Here is a 13,610-nt window from a genome sequence, read left to right on the forward strand (position 1 = left end):
GGTTCGAGCCCTAGTCTGGGAAGATCCCACATGCCACGGAGCAACTAAGCCCGTGCGCCACAACTACTGAGCCCACACACCACAACTACTGAAGGCTTAGAGCCCGTGCTCCTCAACAAGAGAAGCCACTGCAATGAGAAGCCCGCGCACTGCAACGAAGAGTAGCCCCTGCTCGCCGCAACTAGAGAAAGCCCACGCGCAGCAACAAAGACCCAACGCAGCCAAAAAAAAAAAAAAAGTGGAAATAATCCAAATTTAAATCCTACTTTCCATAGCTTTAATCCTAAACCAAGGAAAGCTTCAAGAATTTTAAACAAACCAGAGATTACAATGAGCTGTTACAGACTATCTAACCATTTAAAAGAACAGTGATCAAATAGAAAGAAAACCCTTTCCAAGGACATTTCTCTCACCAATTGCATACAGTAGATTTTCCTAAGGTAATTAAATTTTGCAAATCCAATCCAAATGAAAACATGAGGGAAATGCTCTATTTAAGCTTCCCCATGTGTTACAAGTTTAGGGCCACGTTTTTCAAATTGTATAACATAGGAAGCCCTCTTAAGGTGATCCAGGACCATCCTGGGGACCAGGAGAAACAAAGTAGGAACAAAGCCATCTGCTTCCACAAAAGCTGCAACAAGAGAAGCATTATTTTCTGATTTCCACGCTAGCATTCAAGATATGAATGCAGTTCTTTAAAAAAGAACTGGCAAGTGAAAAAATATGAAAAATGACATTTACCTGGGCATATAATGCATAGCCTTCAGCACACCTTGGAAATTTCTTTATGACCTCTTCAAAACCTTTCATAGCTGCTTGGATTTGTGAAGAATTGTTTCCCGTATATGCTTGGCGATACTGCGTAAAAAAATCAAAACAGGCCTGTCAAATCAAGAACTCAAAAACTCAGGAAATGTTAACATATTATAAAAGTCACACAAAATTACATAAATATTTCCAGAAAAGGGATCCAAAGGCTATGTACAATTAGGACTTCATTGCCACTAAACAATTTCAAGATGTTCAGTATTCTAGAAGAAGACAAACTAACTTGTAACAGGTTAACTTTGCATAGAAGTAGGGGAATTTTAAATTCAATATAATTTATTATCACTTTATTTATTATTTATTTAATATTTTAAATTTATTATTACTTTATAATAAAAGTATTATAAAGCTCCTTCATCTGATAACATTTTTAATCTGTAATATAAATGTGTTTGTGACCCAATTTCTTTCTTTAAAAGGAAAATCCTTTTAGGACTCAGGGTATGGGGTTAACTGAAGTATCTCATTTCATTAGAAATGGCCTTATTTTACCTGATTTTCAACTTTGTTTCTGAATATTAATAGCTCTACAAAGGCAAAATGAGAGATGAGTTATATAGTGTCATGATTGCAGAGTATTTCCTCTAAATGCTTTTGTTCTTCGTACTGGTTTATGGTAGAGAATTAGAGAGAAGAGTGCTGTTTAGGGGGCATAAAATCAGGGACAAACATCTATCAAGATGAACCAAATAAGGCATCCAGGGAAATACTGGAGCAGAACCTCAAGTAATACACACTTCTATTTTCCTAAACTGACATGTTTTTCTCCCTGTCGGTAGATGATTTCGTAGACAATGAGATACTCATTTTTGTTATCAATGGGAAATATTGATGTTCAGGAAAATACAAAAGAAAGTCGAACCTACCAATGCAAAACATTTCTGAGCTTGTGCCAGAGCAGACTCAGGTCTTAATCTAATACATTCATCAAAATCTGCTACTGCTTCTTCAACTTGATCAAGCAGTATTTTCAGCTAAGGAAAAAAAGTACATAGATAAACGCAGTTCAAAATAACAACTACACCAGTTAAATATGTACCGTGCCTCTTAGTACAGCTCAGCATAATGCTACGCATGAAATTATTCAATATAGAATTACTTTCTAGAAATAGTGAACTAGAAAATCTTATAATTTTAAAGGAAAGATTCTAAAACTTAAAACCAGTGTCCAATTTTTTAAAAATAAACCTACCATTTTTGATCACTCTTAAGTGATTTTTCTTCTAGAAAATGAAGTATCTCTGTACTTTCAAACGTCAAAGTAGATCAGACGTTAGATAATTACATTTCAAATTAATCTTAAAAGACACTGCCAGTAAGGATCAAAATACCAAGAATTTTAAGGTTATCTCAACACTTCTTAAGACCCTTCAGACAGACGTATTAGATAAAATTCTCCATTAGAAAGAACCTGACTTTTCTGTTATTATATGGATTAGCCCATACTTTCTACTCTAATGTATTCCAAGAAGCCACGTCACACAAGCAGATTTATAAAGCCGCGTTTTCTCCAGATGAGGCTGAAATTGGGAACTGTTTTCTTCACTATATATTTTTACTAAAAAACAAATATGCATGTTATAAAACTCCATTCAGAAGAGATTTTTTTGATACTGTCTGGATAGTTCAGGCTAATATTTCCTTACAGCAAAAAGCCCACAAAAATCATTCTGTTGATTCTAGCATTAACTCAAAATGCTCACTACATTTTCTTTTTTTAATTTGTCACTACGTTTTTAATGTTTTACTCGTTGAAAACCTATGAAGCAGAAACACCTGAAAAATAAACCTGAACTAGCAAAAGCCAACAATTATAGCCTTCCGCTTCCTTTTTTTTTTACAAGTATCAGGACAAATGTTCAAGATGGGACTAAATAAATGCCAACCCAAACTGTAAACCGCTCTGATACTTTGTTCACAGCTATGACAAGTGATGTAAGAAAACTTTAAAGACATTCTCAAAATGGTATCAAATTCCTCAATTCAAAGATCAGAACTCTTTAAGAAAATTAATTTACCTGTCCTCGGTGGTGATAAACATCTGCATTCTGAGGATCGATATCGGCAGCCATGTTAAAATCCTGAGTAGACAGCAAAGGCTGCTGCTGTTGCATATACATGCTGCCTCTTTTGATGAGAGCATTTGCTCGAAGCTATACACGCCAAATGAGGAAAGATTCATCATTACTACTTTTTATTCTAATTTAGTTTTTTTTAAATAACAGCTTTATTGAGATGTAATTCACATACCATAAAGCTCACCCTTTAGAAGTATATAAGCCAGTCATTTTTAGTATATTGAGTTGTGCAACTGTCACCACTAATTCTAGAACGTTTTCACCACTCCCAAAGGAAATCCCATACACATTAGCAGGCACTCCCTATTTCCTCCCCCAATTCTCAGTCCCTGGAAAGCATCAGTCTTTTTTTCTATTTCAACGGATTTGTATATTCCGGACATTTCATACAAACTGGAATCGTACATAATGCAGTCTTTTTGTGACTGGCTTCTTTCACGTAGCATGTTTTCAAGGTTTGTCTATGTTGTAACATATATCAGTACTTCATTCTTTTTTTTTTTTAATATCTTTATTGGAGTATAATTGTTTTACAATGGTGTGTTAGTTTCTACTGTAGAACAAAGTCAATCAGCTATATGTATACGTATATCCCCGTATCTCCTCCCTCTTGAGACTCCCTCCCATCCTCCCCACCCCACCCCTCTAGGTCATCACAAAGCACCGAGCTGATCTCCCTGTGCAGCTTCCCACTAGCCATCCATTTTACATTTGGTGGTGTATATATGTCAGTGCTACTCTCTCACTTCATCCCAGCTCATTCTTTTTTAATGGTTGAATAATATTCCATTGTACAGATATATCACATTTTATTTATCTATTCCCCAGCTGATGGACATTTGAGTTGCTTCCACTTTTTGGCTCTTATGAATAATGCTGCTATGAACATTCATGTACAAGTTTTTGTGTTGATATATGAATTCAATTCTCGTGGGTATATATACCTAGGAGAGGAACTACTGGGTCACGTGGTAACTCTATGTTTAACATTTTGAGGAACTTCCCAACCTCAATTAATTTCCAAAGGGATTTTACCATTTTACATTCCTACCAGCAATGTATGAGAGTTCCAACTTCTCCATATCTATACCAATACTTTTAATTGTCCAAATTTCTGATTATAGCCATCCTAGTGGGTATAAAGTGATTCCTCGCTGTGATTTTGATTTGCATTTCCCTAAGGGCTAATGATGCTAAGCAGCTTTTCTTGTTCTTATTGGCCATTTGTACATATTCTTTGGGAAAATGTTTATTCAGATCCTTTCCTGTTTTTAAATTAGGCTATCTTTTTATTGTTGAGTTGTAAGAAAACTTCTTTAATATATTCTGGATACAAGCCCCTTATCAGATATATGACTTGTGAATATTTTCTCCCATCCTGTAGAATGTGTTTTCCCTTTTTTTGGTCACTTGTGCTTTTGGTGTCATGCCTAAGGAACCACAGCTTAATCTAGAAGATTTCCTCCTATGTTTTCTTCTAAGAGTTTTATAGTTTTGGCTCTTAACATTCAGGTCTCTGATCCGTTTTGAGCTCATTTTTGTACATGGCATATGACAGGCATCATTACTTGCCATTAATACAAAAAATCATGATCATGAAATACGAAATAGGATTCTTCTCTAAAATTTTTTTCAAGGCAACAGTACATACAAATATCTTCCTCAATGAAACAAATAAGAATGCCCTCACAACAAAAACACAGAACATATTTGTAATCATCAGGAAAATCAGCAGGAAATAAAATTAAAGATAATTATTACTAGGGTATTTTCAACCTGAAAATCTATTTTGAAAAGGACTTTTAACAAATACTTAATTTAAATTACTTTTGTTTACAAGAAGTTAAGATAATTTGCTAACAAATACTTAGGCCTTGAAAACAACTCTCATTTTCCATAAAATACATGAATGAATCATGGAGGTGAATAAAGCCAGAGTTCACTTAATTCAATGAGGAAAAAGAGATGTTAACCATCTAATAAGGAGTACAGTACTTTGGCAGCTAACCGCTGTTCCTGTTACACTGAGTAGAAGGCTCATATAATTCGACAGACCCCCCACCAAATCTTAAATTATAAAAATAACTACATACACACAAGAACACTCAGAAAACGAAAAGCTGTTCCAACCACACAACTGCAAAAACTTTTGGTATATTTCAGTATATTTCTATATTATATTTTTAGATCTTGTTTTTTCCTCATGTAAATAAAATCTTTCAGAATATATTAAATGTGTTTACTTTTTATTAAATGCATTTTATAGCCTTGTACTACATATTGCATGTTATTTACAATACTACCTATAGCACTGCTACATCACCTTTACCCCTACCCAAATATAGTCCAATACAGTAGGCAGAAGCTATACGGGGAAGCTGAAGCTACCAGATATTATAGGGGAAAAAAAAAAAATCCTTTCCTAGTTAAAGATATCTATCACTGATATTTATGATTCAGTTTCACTGCACCAACTCAATCATCATTAGGCATAGTCCCTTCCAAAGCAAAAAATAATCTTTTGGAGAATGGCAATTGAAATGCCAAAACTTCGGCAAAACATACCTAAAAGTCTTATTTTTATTTATTATTAATTTTTTCACATGCACACAAACAGAGTTTTAAATGTACCTTCACATTAGCTTCTTTCAAACTGATGACCTTATCTAAATCTGGTTTGGCCGCGTTGGCATTGCCAATAAGCAAGTAGAAAGTAGCTCGTAGTAATAATGCTTCTGCCATGTATTTGCCTTGGGCATCTATTTCTTTTGAGCATTCACTTATGATTTTATCATAGTTTTCTTCTTCCATATACTGTTTGGCCTTTAAGTATCCAGAGCTGAAAACAAAATGAGCATAGGAAATTACTATTACTAACAAAATGAGCATAAAAAATTACTAAAAAAGCATCAAATGCTAAAACTTGCCACATTTAGTATACCTGAGTTAAACAATTGTCCTCTTCCCCTTAACAAGTTAGTCAGTCAATGTGAGACTGGAGTGTGGGTGGTGGTATGCGGGGCAGTGTGTGTAACAGATTAGGATTTTTGAGGCAGACTGGCATTTTCTTGCTGCCTTGGAGAGAGTTTTAAAAAAGGAAACAACAGAGAAAATGGCAGAAACCTAGGGTTATTGCCCAGGCTTCAACATTTAGACACAGGAAAAGATGAGCTAATGACAGACTGATCTGCAACACAGGAAAGGATCCTGTCTTATTCACCTTCTTATCTGTGGCACATTGATGGCACTCAACAGTTATTTTATGACTAACAGAAAGAACAGAGAAATAGAAAGTTATCAAGTGAGTTTAGGGTCACAGAACCCAAGGGAAGAGGTGTGACCTGAGTTGTACTTTGTAAAGATCACTCTGGCTGTGTTGTGGAAAATGGACTGTAAGGGAGCAAGAACTGGAGGCAGGGAAATATCTATTGATAAAAGGCTCTCATCGGGAAGTTGTGCTGTTTCACCTAAAAGAACAGACCTAGAATGAACAGGTGGAAATATCAAAGAAGCAGACTCTTCCATCAAATAGGACTTAAAGAAAACACCCTTTCCCTACTTTTTAAAAAGCAGTGACCACAATATCATCATTCTTCTAAGATGATGGCTTTTATTGAAAAGGCTTGTAGAAGGAATTTTTTCAACTGAAAAGGAATTTACACTACATGTCCTTTAAGGGGCACTGTAAATTACATTTTCTTGTTTCATTTGCTACATATTTTGAATAGAGAAAACTGGCAAGTGACTTAAAAGTTATGTCAGTCAAAGTCTTACAAACTCTGTGCTAACCTTTCCTATAATTACATTCTAATATTCCCTGCACTCTAGTTTTATTCCTCAGGTCACCAGGGTAAGACAAAATAATTATTAAATCAGATTGGAAGTAATAACGGTTCCTATTTATTGAGAACCTAAGTGCTAGATACTTACAAACATGACCTCTAAACCTCATAATAAGCCTCAAAGGTAATTATTACTTCCCCATTCAAAAAATGATGAAGCTAAGGCTCAGAGTAAAATAGAATTCAAAAACTTAGGACCAATTCCAATTAGTGTTCTGGTGAGACATAGCTATGTCCTGCCACCTCTCAATATAGTTTTCAGAATAATGGTATTAACCTTCATTGTAGTTTTTCTGGGATAAGGACTATTTCCTAATCAGAAGAGGCAATTATTGGCATCACCTTAAACATTTACTTCCCATCTACAATTTTCTCAAAGAGATTGCTCACCAACTAACTCAAACTTGAACATCTTGGCACAATTATGCATAGTATCCTCCCTTAAAAGGTGGCCAATAATGGTAGAAAAATTGGGAGATACATATTAAAAGCAATCTTTTCCTTTAAACCTTCCAATATGCTATAGATGAAAAATTATGCCTTGCTTTGGGAACAGTATTCCCTTTTCTTCCAAACTCATTAGAAAATGTCATGTTGGTAATAATGTTGTACCTTCTCTTACAGAGGAGAGCTAGCCTCACAGCAAGATAAAAGTATTGATAAATATAAATGGATAAGCAGGCTAGATAGCTTATATACTACATTATATCACTTGACCTCCAGTTGTAAACACAATATCTTGTACTTTGGTTTCAGCTCTCTACAGGAGCAAACACAAACCCAAAAAATGGCATTTTCCTAGGCATGCAGAAAAAACCTTGAAGAAAGTCACTCTTTTGGGCACTCCTAAAAATTAAATTATATATTATAAACTTCCTTGCAATAAAACATCTGGATATTGAGCTATACAATCATTTTTTAAGTTAGTGCCCCTGTTCAAATATAATCAACCACTTGATCTCCACTAGGAGATCTCTTGAGAATATCATGTAGGACCTTAAACGCAGGGCAGACTCCTGGCAGTAAAACCTTGAGTCACCAGAGAGGTAACTCTTAGGGCGTAATAGACATGTGTGAGAAGAGAAGTATTTTTATTATTATATTATTATTATATATTATAATTTTATTATATTTATATCTATTTATAAACAGATTTTTTGGAGATGACTCAGAGTTCCACTTTGGCTCTATGGCAGCAAAAAACCCCACAACCATGCCCCCGCCAAAAAAACAAAACAAAACAGAACATTAAGCAGATACTATACTCGAGACACTTACTTTTCTTTTACTTCTAAAGCCTCCCCTTCCTTGTCTTTATCTTCATCAGACTTCTCCCCTTTAAGCATTGGCTGAGAAATTATATCATCCGTGAAAGAACTGAAGTAAGACTTGATAAACTGTGGAGATGGCATCAGAGGTTCACGATTCTGAAATTTAATCATATTTATACACATCAAAATAGAAAACACTAACCAAAGAAGCAAATGCCTTTGTAGAACACTGAGAACCACTGTCATAAAAACTGGCATCTCATTTTCAGATAACTGAAGAACATCAGGCTCCAAACTGTAGCGCAACAGACAGTGGAAATGGTAATGCTGCCAGTCCCAGCTGTTCAAAGTAGGTTTTAAATGAGAGCCTTTCCCTTCTCCAAAGATGTAAAAAGTCAAGAACTCTTAGAACCACTCACTAAAAGAAGGTGAAATCTGGAACAAAGGCGGTAAATAACTGCTGAGTTAAAATTATCTCCTTCTGAGTTAAAATTATCTTCCTGTCCTAGAAAATTAACATCTCAATTTACTACTCAGGACCATGTCTTACACAGGTGCTAAAATGTTAAGTCCATCTACCATGGGCTTTCATTTGTCCCCTACTTATTCTGCATCTGAAGATCTCCATTGTAGTAAGTGCCACTGAAAGTCAGAATGAAATCTCATTTCCTCTTTTAATTATTACTTTTTCCCATGGCAACCTGATTCATAATCATAGAAGTATTTTGTTTCTCCTTATTATACTTAAGATGATAAAGTTTTAAAGGAAGAAGGAAAAGGGACTAATGTCACCAAAGGGCTCTCATAACATATTTTGGATCCTTTGCAAAATTCAACCCAAAGATTTTAGAGTGGAAATATGGTATTCTAAATTGTATGTATAACAAATATCATTTCTATTATTTTGGTAGATTTAATGTCTTTATATTTGAAGGAGGGGAAAAAAATGAATCTGGCTTTGTAAGTATATGATCTAATCTAGGATAGATGAGAGTGGGGTAAATAAGAAAACTGAAAGAAAAATCTAAGGAAAAACACTCTTTTTTTGGTGCTCTCTCTGGGGAGAGATTCAGTGTGTCTTAATTACCATTTTAAATCAAATGGTCACCCACCAAGTGATAAATACACCTAACTTAAGTATTTCACCGAAGACCCTGTGTTGGAATATATAAGTGGCAATCATCTACCACTTCAGGGAAAAAGCTTAAATAGACATTTAAATAGCCCTTACTGAAGCTGAATAAATCATTAATGTCTTGTAGTTTCCTATTTCAGCTTAGAAATGAAGCTACCACTTCCCTGTCTTTCACAGAGTTACAAATTTAAAATGAGAACACTATTTTATAAGTAATGGCCTTAAGTATCAAAAGAACAAGATATAAATTCTAGCTCTGCCACTTATTAGCTATGTGATCTTACACATGTCATTCTCAGTTTTCTCATCTCTAAAATAGCAATAAAAATACTATCCTTATTTATCTTATAGGGTTATTGTAAAAATAAAAATAATAAAATGAAAAGTATTTTGCAAAGTGGAATTTACAAAGTGGAATACGAACAGGTTAGAAAATATATGTGGAAACTAATTTGGAACCTATATAAATGTAGGTTATCATATTTTCTTACTACTCTGCAGTCCAACCAGTATAATTACTCAACAATAGCATTATACTCAAGGAAACGAGGTTCCTTCAAAGTTCAATTTGTGAGACTCTAACATGGTATTTTGCAAAACATTTTGAGGAGCACCAGTTCTACTTCCTCAAAACAGCATGTTCTACCAGATGCTGAAGGGAAGGAAATAAGTTCCAGAGTTTAAAGAGACTGAGAACCAGTATAGCTGTATTTGGAGATTCACAACACATATTAGCACATGAAAGTCCTGCAGTGAAGAAACCTGTTTTAACTCTGTTTAACTCAGCTAATATTCAGAGATGTAAAGCTAAAAATACAGAGAGATTATTAAAATCAACTTAAGAGAAAAGCAAGTTATTATTAAAGAAAAAAGAAACAACTACCTCGATATTATGAAATTTAGCAGAAAACCTCTACCGATGTTTAGTGATACCTGTGGTACTCCCACAGCCCTCTACTTATATCCCTCCATGACACTTTACCAATATCATGCCTTTTATACTTATTATGGTCTCTCTCATTAAGGACTTTGTAAGGGCAAGGACCAGGTCTTTGTACCTACCCTTCTAAAATGCCCATTATGGACCTCTGTTCAATGTTTCTTGAATTAAACCATCTACTAACTGTGTAAAATGCCAATTTATACAGCATATCTTTAAAAACTTTAAAGAATGGGAGTTGGCAATTTTTTTCTGTAAAAGGCCAGATAGTAAATATTTTAGGCTTTATGTGCCATACAGTCTCTGTCACAACCACTCAACTCTGCTGTTGTAGCTTAAAAGCATCTAAAACAATGTGTGAGTGGCTGAGTTCCAATAAAACATTATTGGCACATTATTTATAAAAACAGGTGGCAGGCTGTAGGCCATTGTTTGACAACTTCTAACATACATGAATTCTTTCAATATCCTCCAGGTGCAATATTGGACATAGTTTACATTCTTATTTTAAAAAGGTAAGCCACAAAAGCCCAAGATTACAGGAAAAATAAATATAATCCAGATCTAATTTCAATTGTAACCATCATGCCCAAGTTTAAGCAGTATAAATTAGAAATGACCCTTCACAATGTATACTTCCTCTATTAACCAATTCAGATTAATTTACCTTGTATTTTTCTTTGGCTTTCTCTTTTCCAAGAAGTTTAAGAACTTTATCAGCTAACAGCATGCTTTGCTGATTTTGGAACCCTTCTAATATACACACAGCAGTGACATCTAGAAATGATGCAAAAAACAAGAGTAAGTATGAAATTATCGCAAAGATGATTAGCAGCATCAAATGGGCTCAACGTTACCACAGAAAGCCAAACTAAATGCATAGCTTTATGTGCCTATCATTTCCAATAAACTGATTAACACTTTAGTTTTACATACTTTATGACCAAACTCAAACCTCAGAAAGTCACTCTACTTCTCCAGAATTCACTTTCCTCACCTGTGAAATGAAAGGGACTATACTACACCATTTGTGATGTTTCTCATCACTCTAACATTGTACATAGCAAATAAAACAAGTAATCCAGGAATATTCTTTTCTGGCCAGTTAAGTATACGCCAAATCAACATAATGTGGCTCTCTCATGTCTGGTCTTTTTATAGGCCTCAGGGTTACTCCTCGTCTCCAAAGCCATCTTGCCACACAGCTCTCAATTAAATCTGCTTCAAAATACTATTTTCACCTGGCTATGCTACAGCTCAACACACAGTGGTTTGAAATTTAAAAGATCAATGTTTCCTTAACCTCTCAACTTTTCATTCAAAGTAGTGAACAATGGCTGTCTCTCTCTTTTTGAACTCAATTTCTCACAATTCCAAATCCTTGCTCCTCCAAACAAGTCAATCTGCTGTATGTTCCCCTGATAATCTGGCTAGTGCCAATGTCAATGTCTTTTCCCCATCCCATTTCTCCATCTAAAATCCATTTAAACTCCTCTCTACAATTATCGCTTAATAACTTCGAAGTCTGGTTCAAAACTCAGAAGTCTCTTTTCCAAAGCAACACTCCTTCCACCCACCACCAAAGTATATGATACCACAAAACCTCAAGTTTTTCTAAAATGTTCTCTAAACCACTCTCAATTGGTAATCCAGATTTTAAAAAAATAAATAAATAAAACAGCTTTTCCCTTTTAAATAATAATGTTATTTTTAAAAAAATACGGCTAAATTTCCGATTATTGATGCTTTTAAAGCAGAGTTAAGTATGTAGTGGAAAGTACTTTTTGACTGCAGAAATTGCATTTTGGTTTAGCTCTACATCACCCAGAAGAATGTACTTTATAGGCCAGTGGCGGATACCCTAATTGAAGTTTTGGCAGCAGATATGGCCAATTACAGGCCAAAGAATATTTATAATATTTACTGAGAATAGGCAAATTCACTTAATGCTTTGTATCAATTACATAATTTCTAATTGAGTATAAGATAATGTTTGAAAATTGCAAGGGCAAAAAACAAATGTTTTCTTTAATGATTCCTCTCAAAATTATTTCATATTTATATAGGATATTAACTGAAAAATACATAGAATCTTAGAAACACTATCGCTCACTAAAACCTCTCTTCTGATTTCTTATTCATGAAATTACACTGATGCTCATTAATTGCCAAGTTTAAAATGTGTGGTATATAAACTCTAAATCATTTAATTCCATAGTCGGGAACCAAGACAGTACTCAAGTATCTGCAATCTCAATTTAAACTAGAAAACGAAGTCTCAATTGGGGAAGAGTAAAACTTTTAAACACAATTGATTTCTCTACTCATAGGCAGAGTTTCATATAAATTTACCAATGACTACGAAGCCTTTAGTAATTTTCATACATAAACACAAAAATACCCTCACCTTCTAAACATTCCTTCTTATTGTCTAGCTTCTCGTGGGCTTTTGCACGTCTAAAGAGAGCTTTCACATATTTGGGATTAAGTTCAACAGCCTTTGTACAATCTTGTGCCACCTCTTTCCATTTTTGCTGTAATGAAAGTATTAAAAAAAAGTCACACTAAAGGAAGCACTGTTTGACAGAAATCAGTTTTCTAAACTCAGTAGGCCAAGTGTTAAGAATCCCACACAGAAAAAATATTCCCAATTCATACAAAGAGTTAATATACACAATACATTATAACAGCTCATATAAATAACTGTAATAAAGATTAGCAACCTAATTTTTTAAAATAAGTAAAAGACATATTTAAGCCATCTTTCTACCACCAAATCTACAACCTACCTGCATCTATGTGATCATATCATCTCCTCCTTCCCTCCTGTTAAAACTGAGGAAGCACCCCTCTTCACCAAAGGCCAACCTTCCACTTGTGGTATGGATCCACATTCTCCCCACTTCAAGGACTTCACTGTTAGCTATCCTGCCTCTGCATCAATCTGCTTCTCTACTGAATCATTCCTATTAGCATAAAAACACTTGCTTTAGTATTTTCCATCTTTTAAAAACACTCCTTTGATTCCATAATTCCCTGCAGTTATTACCCCATTTCTTAGCTCCTGTTTATTGCCAAACCTCCAAGGAGTTGACACTCTACTAGATTTCCATTTACCTCACCGGCTGCTCCTTCCCAATTTCTGTAGCTGACTTCTTCCCCTCTATCTGATTTCTACATGCTGGAATGCTCAAGGACTCATCCCTTCTCTCTCTTAGGTGATCACATCTATTGTCCTGGTAGCATATAACATCTAAAATTAGATGACTCCAAACTTTATCTCTTTAACCCAAACCACGCTCCTAAAATAGAGACATTTCTCAATTCAACTGTCAGCTAACTCACTCCTTCTTTACTCCACTATTATTAAAACTCCTGCTTCTCTTCACGCTTCACATCCAATACAACAGCAAATTCTGTTGGTCTTCAGCTTTCCTTCAGGTCTCACCTAGGCAACTACAACAACATCCTTCCTTAGTCTCCCTGCCTCCACTCTTGCCTCCCTCCAATATA

General features: G+C 34.8%; 1 protein-coding gene across 1 annotated transcript in view; it reads right to left on the bottom strand.

Moving 5' to 3' along the window:
* Window positions 1-13,610, bottom strand: part of TOMM70 (translocase of outer mitochondrial membrane 70) — a 42,869-nt gene that overhangs the window by 14,204 nt on the left and 15,055 nt on the right. The window contains exons 3-9 of the mRNA XM_061194073.1: window positions 12,505-12,631; window positions 10,765-10,874; window positions 8,030-8,178; window positions 5,541-5,748; window positions 2,850-2,984; window positions 1,698-1,805; window positions 745-861 (exon numbers count right to left, since the gene is read on the bottom strand). Coding sequence (XP_061050056.1) covers window positions 745-861; window positions 1,698-1,805; window positions 2,850-2,984; window positions 5,541-5,748; window positions 8,030-8,178; window positions 10,765-10,874; window positions 12,505-12,631 — 954 coding nt within the window. The remainder of the gene's footprint in view (window positions 1-744; window positions 862-1,697; window positions 1,806-2,849; window positions 2,985-5,540; window positions 5,749-8,029; window positions 8,179-10,764; window positions 10,875-12,504; window positions 12,632-13,610) is intronic.

The sequence above is a fragment of the Eubalaena glacialis genome, chromosome 6, assembly GCF_028564815.1.
Source record: "Eubalaena glacialis isolate mEubGla1 chromosome 6, mEubGla1.1.hap2.+ XY, whole genome shotgun sequence".
In the NCBI taxonomy this organism is placed as follows: domain Eukaryota; kingdom Metazoa; phylum Chordata; class Mammalia; order Artiodactyla; family Balaenidae; genus Eubalaena; species Eubalaena glacialis.